We start from the raw sequence: 11,482 nt of genomic DNA, 5'->3' as shown, positions 1-11,482 counted from the left end.
GTACAGCCGTGAGTAAAATTTCCCGCCAGTACTTATAAACGTAAGAACTACTGACGGGCCGTGAGGTAGGGGTAAACTTTTGAATGGGAAGGATTTGTGCAACGCCACTTGGCAGAAAGGTGGTCCAGAATGTTTGCCAGAGCATGGGCTACTTTAAATTTGGCGGCACAGCATTTATTGTTATTTTGCAGACGATTTTCGTGTCGACTGTGAGCTGTGCCGCAATTGGGGGCTAAGCAGAAGGACGGGGGCAAAGCAGAATTGCGCCGGGGGCGTAGAGGAACGACGGGGGCGAAGCAGATTTTTTTGCGGGGGCGAAGCAGAACGGGGCGGGGGCGAAGCAGAACGGCGGGGGCGAAGAGGAAGGAGTTTCATGGGGGTGGCTAGAGAACAAGCAAAAAGTTGTGATAGCCAACAGTAAGTGTTGATAACTAACTATAACATCAGATCACTATTACTATAGACTAATACCAAGAAACAAAACTAGAACTATTGATACATAGGAAAATGCAGAATGGGCTCAGAGACCTGACAATATTAAGAAAAAGTTGCAACAACAAAAACAAACAAAGGTCGGTGGCTCTGAGTCCATACAAGCCCTTTTCTCCATCCAGTGGCCTTACTACCTGTTGCACTCCTCACATCAAGGGAAACATTAAATTAAGAGGATGGAACTCACTTCAGAGTTTTACAAGTCTTTGTCCCTCTATAACTGACCCAAGCAGCTTGCTGCACTCCTTTTACACTCTACCTCTCATTGAGCCTCAAATATATCAGGCTCTATGCTTTTATCTAAGTTGGAGATTCTTAGGCTTTTTCACATGGTATTTAGTTGTTTTTTTTTCCTTAGCATATCTAACTCTAAGTGTCCACATGGAAGAGGTTGCTGTATTCCAGCTGGCATCTTCAGAGATTTTATCTTACTTCTGGGCCTGCATGTGCCTTTTTAGATCATGTCACACAGACGAATGCCAACTGCACTCCTCACACCTGTATGGTTTCTCCAGTGTGAGTTTTCTTGTGAGAGTTCAGATGACCCAGCCGACTGAACTGCTTGCTGCACTCCTCACACCTGTAGGGTTTCTCACCTGTATGAGTCCGTATGTGTCTCTTTAGATGACTCAGATGACTGAACTGCCTGCCACACTCCTCACATCTGTAGGATTTCTCCCCTGTGTGAGTTTGGATGTGAGTCTTCAGATTATTCAGCTGACTGAACTGCCTGCCACACTCCTCACATCTGTAGGGTTTCTCCCCTGTGTGAGTCCGCATGTGCCTCTTCAGTGTACCCAGATGACTGAACTGCCTGCTGCACTCCTCACACTGGTAGGGTTTCTCACCTGTGTGAGTCTGCATGTGCCTCTTCAGTGTACCCAGCTGACTGAACTGCCTGCCACACTCCTCACATCTGGTAGGGTTTCTCCCCTGTGTGAGTCTGCATGTGCCTCTTCAGTGTACCCAGATGACTGAACTGCCTGCTGCACTCCTCACATCTGTAGGTTTTCATGGTTGCAACTCAGCACACCGTTCCACCAGTTTCTGGGCCTTTCTGATGTTGTGAGCTCAGCTTTCGCTGTTCGATGCCAAAACCAACAGCTAAAACCCTCTAACTCCTGCCGCATGAACAACAAGGCAATTAGAGATGGCACACTTCACACAGAGTCACAGACACACACACGTTGCAAAAAGCGCCCCCCTCCCCCAAAAGGCTACCGCTCCGGATTACGGATCGAATCACGGAGGCCTCAGGACGCTAGATTTTTAGCGATTTAGAGCAGCAACTCAGTTTCCCAATATCACACAAACTATACATCAACTTGTTCCTTAGGATATCTATATTAACACATCCGAAGGAGAAACAGCAAAATCTACAAATTGTACAAAAGTTTTACAAAATAAAAGTTTCCCACCTGGCCAATCCACTTTCCTGCCGCCGAAATTCTCTGCCGTTTCTCGTGGACGCATCTTCACGTCGATAATACCCGAATAACGCCTTATATGGGTAGAAAGATCCGCCGAAAATAGCCGAACTAAAATCCGGACTGGGACGAGAACATCCGAACGTGTACCGAACCGAATTCTGACCTGGCACGAAAGTATCCGAATAAGGACCGAAGCCAAAATCCGACATGGAACGGAAAAATCCGAATGTGGACCGAACCAGCCTCCGAACTAGTACGAAAAATTCCGAATGTAGACCGAACGCTGGACGGAAGTCGTGTCATCCGAAGCCTCTACCAGAAATTTGGAAGCGCCCGGACAGAGTAGAGGCCAAAATTTGAAATGATAGACAAGTAACATGGGAGGGAGGCGGCAAATGTACTCCTCAGCGAACCAACTCCCCTGGCAGGTTTGTCTATCTAGATCTGGCCACTTTAGTAGTAGTAGTACTCTTTCCAGCCGCCTCCGAAGCCTTTTAGAGGCTATGTCATCCGCGTACAAGCGTGTCAAAAAGTTTGCCTGGATTCCAGGCTATACAAAAGTAGCAACAGAAATGTCCAAACAGATGAGCTGTGCCGCAGAATCTAGTAATTGTTTATTCAAAAATAAGAAATGTCTTTCCATTTTTCACAATTTATTTTGATTCAAGTGGCGTTTGATGCAAAATATCTCGTTCACGGTTTTTGTTAGCAGGGCGTAAAGTACAAAGTTTCAAAGAGCTGTGCCCTCATAGAGAACTGTATTGACACAACAAAAGTACGACTTTCGTAGGTCATATGACACAACAGAGGGTCTGCATGGGGACGGACCAAGGCAGGAATCCAGGTAAAACCAGGCTGCGAATACCGGCGTGAGTCGCTTTGATTTTTGAACAATCTGATTTTACCTCAAGGAAATTCGAAAAAGCCTGGTGCATGAGTACGGTCCTGGGTTTGGGCTTGGGATTAGATGCGTTTTATCCGACCTTCTTTTGGTACTGGTATAAAAAAAAGAAGATACCAGTACAAAAAGAAAGCCAGACGAAAATCAAACTCAAAAATAAACCCAAACCTAAACGTCTGCTTGTAGAGTACATGACCCTCACAGGTGATATGAAATACTGTAAGTAGGTCAGGGGCCATACACTTCAAATAACGTTATCTAACATGTTTTCCTGTTTTTGTTACAAAGGACCAGCGGGACACACGCAAAAAAAGATAGATAAAATAAATAAAACGATCAGCCTAATAGAGCGTGAAATGATACTAAATTCAGACCATCTGAACAGATATAACCTAGAATTATACGGTCGTTCCCTCGAAAAAGATGTGTACCTACTCCCGTCCTTAATTGATCTTAATTGTGTACACACCCCTCCCCTTTCACTAACGTACGCTCCCATGTTTAAAAGGCCACACAGACAAACACAGCACAATAGTAGACTCACTACGGCTCACTACAGCTCGCCAATTGGCCTCCCGAATACACAGAACTCAGCAAATACTACCGTCACCGTTAGTAACGTTACAAACAAGATCATTCCGAGAAGACAGCGGTGTTATGTGATTGTTTAATCTCCAAGCACATTTTTGGGTGGCTACAAGTCAATGTCTATCACGGGCAGGGCAGTATCTAATAAACCACCGATCGCGAAGCCTGGCGGGAAAAAAAGGCCGCGGTACAAAAATTAGAGCCGGGTAAAACGCCGCCAGCCTACACCTCTGCTTGGAGAGTAGGGATTTCTACATGTATTGTAGGTTCCCAAGGGATTGAGGCGGGTGAGTTTGTAACACAATACATACTTGTGCTGGGTACTTATTAATTCAGCAGAAATGCATGTATAAATGCCGTGGGAGTATGCATGCGATACCGTACACACGTGGATTGTACAATTTCAAGTTTATTCAGCTCACAGATTCAAGCTGTGACTGTTCCTAGCTTGGTAACCAATCTAATCAAACGGATCGGCTTAGGGGTGTTTTACTGCGCCAGACCAAGGTCCTTGGCCAGACTAATAAGCATAGTTTCTTACGATCCATATGTAACATACTGTTTCCAGCCGGCCTTTCTGATTGCTGCCACGGTGCCACCCTTAAAAACTTAAAAACAACACCGTAAAAAACTTCCGTGCGTGCGCTAATGACTGAGCCTAGGCGGGCGAGCAATAATCTCCAAGCAGATTCGATGAGGCAAGGTGACTTAAGTTGGCTATTGGCCGCGTAGTCTCTACCAGACTAACTAAGCTGGCTATATATAGGAGAATATTTGCCAGGCTTAGGGATTTGGCCGCCATAGGGTTTGATTTGCCGCTTCGGAGGGAAAGAAACAACCTTGGCCCGCGGCCTGACTCCCCTGGCCAATTCTATTCTATTTTTTTGCCGAATTCTACGACCCTTCCCCCACCGAATCTGCTTGGAGATTAGACGAGCAACACGTACTGCCAATACCGGGAAGATACATGGGAGCTCCCGATGGTATGGCTACCAGGCTAGTGTGACATGGGTCACATATACAAATACAGACTAAGTCATAACAATACGGTAACAAAGTCCAATAAATTTGACACAAAATCAACAAGAAGCCATTGGCGACAATTCTCTGTGAAGTGTGATAAATCGAAGAAAGAAAAATTGTTTAAACGCGCGTCGGCTCAGTCATCTTAAGACGCAACAACCAATCAGAGATGCGAAATGCCGACACGTGACGCGGGATTTGCATACAGTCTAAACAACGGGGAAGGGCGCGCGATGCCCGAAATATTTTTGCGTCAATATTCAGCGCCGTGTTTCAAGAGATTAATATCGGGAAACAATTTCTTTTCTTGTTTTGAACGCATAAACATGCATTTACGCTAATCTAGTATGATTCAGGGTTACTTTTTTTTTTACCTGCCATGGCCAGATTATCTTAATATGTGTGTATTGTGTGTACAATCTACAGAAAGAGAAATTTACATCAGGTCCGATCATCCTATTTTCACGTTTCGGTTTTTTGGACTCGGTTCATGAACGTATTTTGGTTTGGCTCCTGGAATGTGCAAATGTGCGAAAAAAATGACTCCCAGGACTGTCTACAGGGAACCACTCGCATATTGCCCAACATTCGCGGTGTATCAGGACAGCGCGACTGGTCGTCACTAGTAGCGCAGTCCCTGTAATTAGTAACAGTTGCACATCAATCCGACCGAAAGTATGATTGTGTAACACAGGCTACTTCTTCATATACCGGCTCATAGTACAAGACGCCTTTACAACTAGCAAATCATAAAATTACCCGATCTACTAGTATGTGCGGTTTACCAGCCCCAGACCACATCCGACCACGAGGCAGAACGCATTGATGGGTTGCTCAAAAATATTGTCCATGTTTACAAAGAGCTGTAACACTATGGAGCGGCCCAACCCAAAAATATTGGCCATGTGTACAGAAGCGGCCAGCATGCTCGTTGCTAGAACGACCGGCCAGTTGCTACGTGACTAAATACACGCCGCCACTAGGTCGCCACAGCCGACCAATTTGAAATCGATAGGATTACGTCATCGGTATTTACATTTCGTAATGTTGACCTCTGACCACCCCACATTTCCGTCCCCATCAGCCTGACCGCGACTTATAATGACTACCGGTCACATAAACGGGCGACAACATTTCAAGGACATGGGGATGTTTCGAAAATAACCATTTACTCCAATATCAAAACAGCTACGGTAAAAATAAAAAGACGTGCATCATCCCGGACATAATGCCACGCCACATGCGAAATTACACAGAAATGCGACGTACGGAAGAATGCGTTTTGGCTGCGAACATCTTCCAAAAAACTTGGCATCCCTTAAGCATGGGCAAAAACATCTGGAACCACTTATCAAAACCACCCCGTATCTGCATGAAGTTCCACCCCCCCACCCCACCCCACCCCCACTGCTATTCCAAACAACGTGTTTTTCTGGACCATTCCAATTCGCCTCGTAATTGTAGGGGTGCGTCTGCAATATTACATTGACCGCGAAAGCAGCAACGGCAAAAATACACATTCGTGCATCAACACGGGCATGCCCGCAGACGGCGTATAAAATTGCGTGCCGATTACACAAAGAGAACCCAGTGTTTTGACTGCGAACATAAAAAATCAGCCGTTCACAACACTCCGTCCGGAGGTCCTGACCTCCTTCACGGAGTAATAAGCCCATAACTAAAGGAAGACCACACATAAACATGCAAAAGGACAGTCTTGTTCATTCTTCCATTCAAAAAGGTCTTAGGCCTTAAGGCGCCTTTACACTCACATGCTCGTCATGTGTTTGTCATGAGAGTACGCGGACTTCACGCTTCTCTGCACTTAATACAAACAGTTCTTTTCACTAACAACAAAGGCTTAGTCCTCGACTTGAATCATTATCGCTATCTTGTGACTGGTGGAATTTTCGATTTCTGGGCAGTTATCGCCAAATGCGGACAGAATAACCGCCACAGCGGGAAAGGATTTGGTATTTTAGTGGAATCATCATGTTTTGGATAGTTTTCTTCCAACTTTCTTTCGTCGTGTGTTACGGGCAGTTCCCCCGAGCCTGTACGGACGACCTCAGCCTCTCCACCGGCAGGTGTTGCCCGCTGTGGCCGGCGGCAGACGGGACAGGGTTGCCTTGCGGGGAGGCTGTGGGCCGCGGCACCTGCCGTCAGATTCAGCCGGACGACTCTCCCCACAGCCCCAGCTACCCCTACGTGGGGGCGGACGACCGGGAACGATGGCCGACTGTGTACTGGAACTGGACTTGTGAATGTCGAGACAACTTTTACGGCGTCGACTGTAGTGAGTGTAAGTACGGCTTTGTAGGGCCCAACTGTACCGAACGAAAGGTTTTAATCCGTCGGAACATCTACGACCTATCGTGGTGGGAGAGAACCCGATTTCTGCGGGCGCTGGACGAGAGCAAAACCACCGTGAGCGAGCGTTGGGTCATCCCCGTGACGCCCTACGTCGACGTCCTCACAAACGGAACCAAACCGGCCTTCGCAAACGTCACGACGTACGACGCTCTGGTTTGGATGCACTACTACGTAGTGAGGGATGTGCTTCTACCGGGAGGAGGGGTGTTTAAAAACGTAGACTTCGCGCACGAGGGTCCGGGCTTCTTACCATGGCATCGTCTGTACCTTCTACTGTTGGAGCGAGAGCTGGCTAAAATTGTTGGTGATGAGAACTTCGCTCTGCCATACTGGGACTGGCGCGATCTAGCTGACTGTGGTAAGTTTAGATCATGAACTTCAGTGTTTAGAATTTGAAGTCACATTGTTGTAAAACCTCGATTTTATGATTGCATGAGCTTTATTTGAGGTTTTAACAATAACATAGGGACCTTCTGTGTGTTAGGCTGTCAAAAAGATCATTAAAGAAGTACATGTAAAAATTTTTAGTCAGGACATTAAATTTAACGGACGAAGTTGTTTGCTATATATAATATAGACTATATAGAATAGCTTGTCGGTCACTAAATTCCGTCAGAATCTTTTACGGGGAGGGAATCGTCAAAAAAGACTTTATCTGCTAACTTTAAACATACTTTGAAGATATATAACGTTGCGTACGATTGACGGCCTATATATATTTGATGACGAGCTTCATATATATTTCTATACATTTCATAACCCAGGTGACATGTGCACAGACGACTTTTTGGGCGCAAGTCAGCAAAATGGCACCGGCAGGCTTAGCGGCGGGTCGTTCCTGTCAAATTGGCAGGTGAGTTTGACCTCAATCAGTGCAAGGCTGAGGATTTGGAGGAACATGGACCAAAGGAGATATATTTTTGGCAAAAGTTCTCTTAAACTAAAATGTACCAGTTGTTTTACATGAATGCGATGTATCTGAACAGGTCATCTGTAGTCGCAGCGACGAGTATAACAATCTCCGAACCGTTTGTGACGGAACGCCGGAAGGCCCTCTCCAGAGAAACGCTGGGAAATCCGACAGGGTGTCGGCATTGCCCACTTGGGAAGAGGTCCAGGCCGCCTTAGACCTGGACGAGTATGAGGCGCCTCCATACGACAGGTCGGCGAACTTCAGCTTCAGGAACTCCCTTGAAGGATTTGCGTCTCCAGAAGGCAAGCGTTACATTTCCCTTCTTAAAACATTATTCTTATGATATTTCGTTCCTATAATGAAATTTAACTGCAGTTTCTGTGTTATTATCGTACTTAGTACTTATAGATATAGCCGTGTGACCCAAGAGCTTAGTAAACTAAAGATGGATGCCACCCTATACGAAGTAACAGTAGATAGTGTGGATCTGTCCTTGGTGCTGAATGCTATCCAGAGATCCAAAGAGAGAGTGACTTCTGACTGATTGCGCCATCTTGGATCCATCTACTCCACCAACATGGCGGCGGCTAGTACTGTTGTGACCTCACATGCATACACCCTACACGATATTCTACGATACAATTTCACAGGTATCTCCTCTGACGCCCGGTACCTGCACGCGGCCGTGCACGTGTGGCTGAACGGCACCGTCACCGCCTCAGCCGCCTCCGCGAACGATCCTGTCTTCTTCCTGCACCACGCCTTTGTGGATAGCATCTACGAACTCTGGCTGAGAAAATTCAGGTACTACTGATAAGAAGCGTGTCAATTTGCCTGTAATGCGTGCTTGTTCTGGTCATTTGAAACTGATGGAGGCCGAAACTTCACCGTTTTATTCATTTTGTTGTAACATTGTATAGATTTGGTAGGTGAGTAGTGTCTGTAGAAACGAAGGTCAAACTCAAGTTCACCTGGTGTTTTCCTATGGTACTGCAGGACCTGTGTATCAGCTGGATTTCATTAGCCTGGGTGCCATCCTGGGAATACAGGATCCCGGTACAGAAGTAGGATAGTCCCAGGCTTGGATTTCTTCATTCTGTGCTACATTTCGGAATTTGTGAGTTTGTTCCTTTCCTTTCAGACCTAACGTAAGCGCGCTACCCGCGGAAGGCGCCCGTATCGGCCACAACCGGGGGTCCTACATGGTTCCGTTCCTGCCCCTCCACACCACCGCGGATCTCTTCACACCTGCTGCGGACTTCGGGTATGACTACGACTTCATGGTAGAGACCGGTGAGTATATTCTAGGCTTACCCCTAAAATAAGGGTTAAAACGAGTGGTCCCCAAACTCTATCTGTGTTTGTGTCTTTAGACTTTTTCTACTTTTATATTCAGAATAAACAACATGACAAACTGGAAAAAGGTTAGCTTGTCGTATGTTAAAGTCAAAACTTTTGATCCAACACAAAGAAGTTCTTTCAAGTAGAGATTTTGAATCTGGTTTTCCTTAGTAGACTGACCCAGTGAGGCTTGTCACTTGTGGCTTCTTTGAAGTGTGACGTCAACACTGGGTCAAGGGTGTCTGGTAGACGATGTCGGCCCCCGTCGCGGTTGAGTTAGCTAGTAGTAATCTTGATTTTTTCTCCTTCCTGTAGAGGGCCGTGCGTGGTGGGAAGATCTAGGGTTCCTGGAGTTCTACGGGGTGTTCCTAGGGGGCGTGCTCATCGGGATCCTGCTGCTCGCCGTAGTGTACAGCGCCTCCAAGCGGCTGTGCTGCCGTACTGCACAGGCTTACAGGGAGAGTCGGAGTACGGGAGCACAGACAATAGACCCGGCATCGGAGACTTTCTTGGAGGCGACGCCACTTTTGAGAAGAACTGTTCCGGAACGACGATGGACCGAAGTAGTATACATTTGAAAAGGACTGGTTTCAGCAGAATCTCGCACATCGTCTCTGTACATTTACATTCTGTAAAGCAGCAAATTCAAAATCACTTTTTCAGGAAGTTCCTTCCATGTCTGCTTTATATTGTAAGAGAGAGACAAGAACGACGTACATGAAACTTTCTGGAGTACGTCCAAGCGAACGTACCAGTTTACTGGAGTAATTGTAAAGAAAATAGGTTTGAAATACTCTGATAGTTAAGCACTGCATTTAATCTGAGCAAATGATACCCTCGATATGAACTAGCGTATATCTGTAGAAGCAAAGGCAGCGTCCTCCGGCAATATTGTATGTAACCATGTTTCGTAATAGAGAGCGTGCCTGAGTGCTGCATGATGTTACTTTTCTTTAAAAGCAAAGGGAAGGCGGTCAAAACAATCGGTCACTCTAAGTGTGTCCGGAGTGTTTACAGATAACATAGCAGGCGTCCTTCAAGACGGCGATCGAACGGACTAGCTGCCCTCCTGGAGTGTCCAGTCAACAGTGGACCCTGTAATTACGCTGACATGTGGCCGCAGAGCTATCCTTCTGGCCGCTCGAGTGTTTGTTCTGCGGCCACCCCTTCTGGACAGGTGTCAAGCACAGACACTCATGTGTTCTAGTCATCACCTAATAATCTCCAAGCAGATCTTTCGATGGCTGCAATACAGTGTGAGACAGTATAAAAATGACCAGACGGTATCAAATTCGCCGCTCAAGGGGCAAATGGTAACCTTCTGGTGGCCAATTTGATTTGACTTGGAGAATGGACATCACCGTGCACCTTACAAGACAAAACTACCGTATTTCTGTTTGTAAAATGAAAATAGAGAACCTCGCCGACAACCCGAGATGTTAAGTATCTTGAAGATGCAGAGAGAGTTGACAAACACTATACTGTATATCGAAATAGTCAACTTTAAGCTTCTTTTAAGATTAAGAATGAGCCAATGTATTATACAGGAGGTGGTGGTGTTGAGTAGAGTAGGTGGGTTGTTCTTTGGCTACCTAGGTAATATTAACTTACAGTATATATTATATAACCCCTCATACTGGACCACTTGAGTTTTACGCTGGCGCTACTTTGCATTTGTTCACATTAAAAAAAGTTATTCCTACGAATACTATGACCACTCCAAGTAGCCAGCTTAATTCATTTACGAGAATTAAAAGTATCCTAATATTTCATGACCTTGCTTGTTGCTGGCTTTGGTTTATTTGCATGGATATGGCATGAATAACAAAAACTCTGAGTGTAAGTATGGTATAGATGGAGTAGAGTTGACCAAGGACGCCTGGTGGTCCATTCATGGTGACAAACATGAGTCGCTAAGGTCGCCCTCTTTCACACACTTCTGTACCCACTTCAGCTTCACGCTAATCAGGGTCACGTACCGGAAAAATAAGTCCTGAGTAGAGAGGCCGACAGGCTGGTTACATAGGACAGGGGATTATCAAAAACGGGGGGTACTCAGGTGCACAGGGAATAGCCTCTACCGGGCTTCGGGAGACGGCTGGAAAGAGTAGAAATCGGTCAAGTAGAGAGATAACATGCCAGGGGAGTTGGTCCGCACCTGGGGTCCGGCAAACTGTACTCTCTAGCGGACCAACTCTCCTGGCATGTTATCTCTCTATTTGACCGATTTCTACTCTTCCCAGCCGTCTATCAAAGCCTGGTAGAGGCTACACAGGGATACCTACGTCATGGAGATTGAAGGAACGAAAGAAGAGAAAAAGGAGGAAACCAATGTACCTAGTGCTCGGAAGCATCGTCCTTTTCCAGTTATTTCTATCCCTTTTCTGACTCAGTGGTGTTCCGATTTCTTTAAATACAGTC

The 11,482-nt window shown here is 46.1% G+C and overlaps 1 protein-coding gene across 1 annotated transcript; it reads left to right on the top strand.

Annotated features, from left to right (window-relative positions):
- Positions 1-6,398: 6,398 nt before the first annotated feature.
- On the top strand, positions 6,399-9,651 carry LOC109465224 (tyrosinase-like). Its single transcript, XM_019762368.1, has 6 exons — positions 6,399-7,165; positions 7,572-7,660; positions 7,794-8,022; positions 8,371-8,524; positions 8,862-9,013; positions 9,377-9,651. The coding sequence occupies exons 1-6, from the start codon at positions 6,427-6,429 to the stop codon at positions 9,637-9,639; spliced, it is 1,626 nt and encodes a 541-aa protein (XP_019617927.1). The 5' UTR covers positions 6,399-6,426; the 3' UTR covers positions 9,640-9,651.
- Positions 9,652-11,482: the final 1,831 nt, after the last annotated feature.

Source organism: Branchiostoma belcheri, unplaced genomic scaffold, assembly GCF_001625305.1.
Source record: "Branchiostoma belcheri isolate BF01 breed outbred unplaced genomic scaffold, Haploidv18h27 scaffold15, whole genome shotgun sequence".
Taxonomy (NCBI): domain Eukaryota; kingdom Metazoa; phylum Chordata; class Leptocardii; order Amphioxiformes; family Branchiostomatidae; genus Branchiostoma; species Branchiostoma belcheri.
The sequence above is the reverse complement of the archived record's forward strand: the minus strand, read 5'-3'. Positions and strand labels throughout refer to the sequence as shown.

Coding starts and splice junctions, on each gene's coding strand:
- LOC109465224 (XM_019762368.1), top strand. CDS start 6,427: ATGTTTTGGATAGTTTTCTTCCAACTTTCTTTCGTCGTGTGTTACGGG. Junction 7,661..7,793: donor CGTTCCTGTCAAATTGGCAG/GTGAGTTTGACC, acceptor GTATCTGAACAG/GTCATCTGTAGTCGCAGCGA. Junction 8,525..8,861: donor CTCTGGCTGAGAAAATTCAG/GTACTACTGATA, acceptor CTTTCCTTTCAG/ACCTAACGTAAGCGCGCTAC.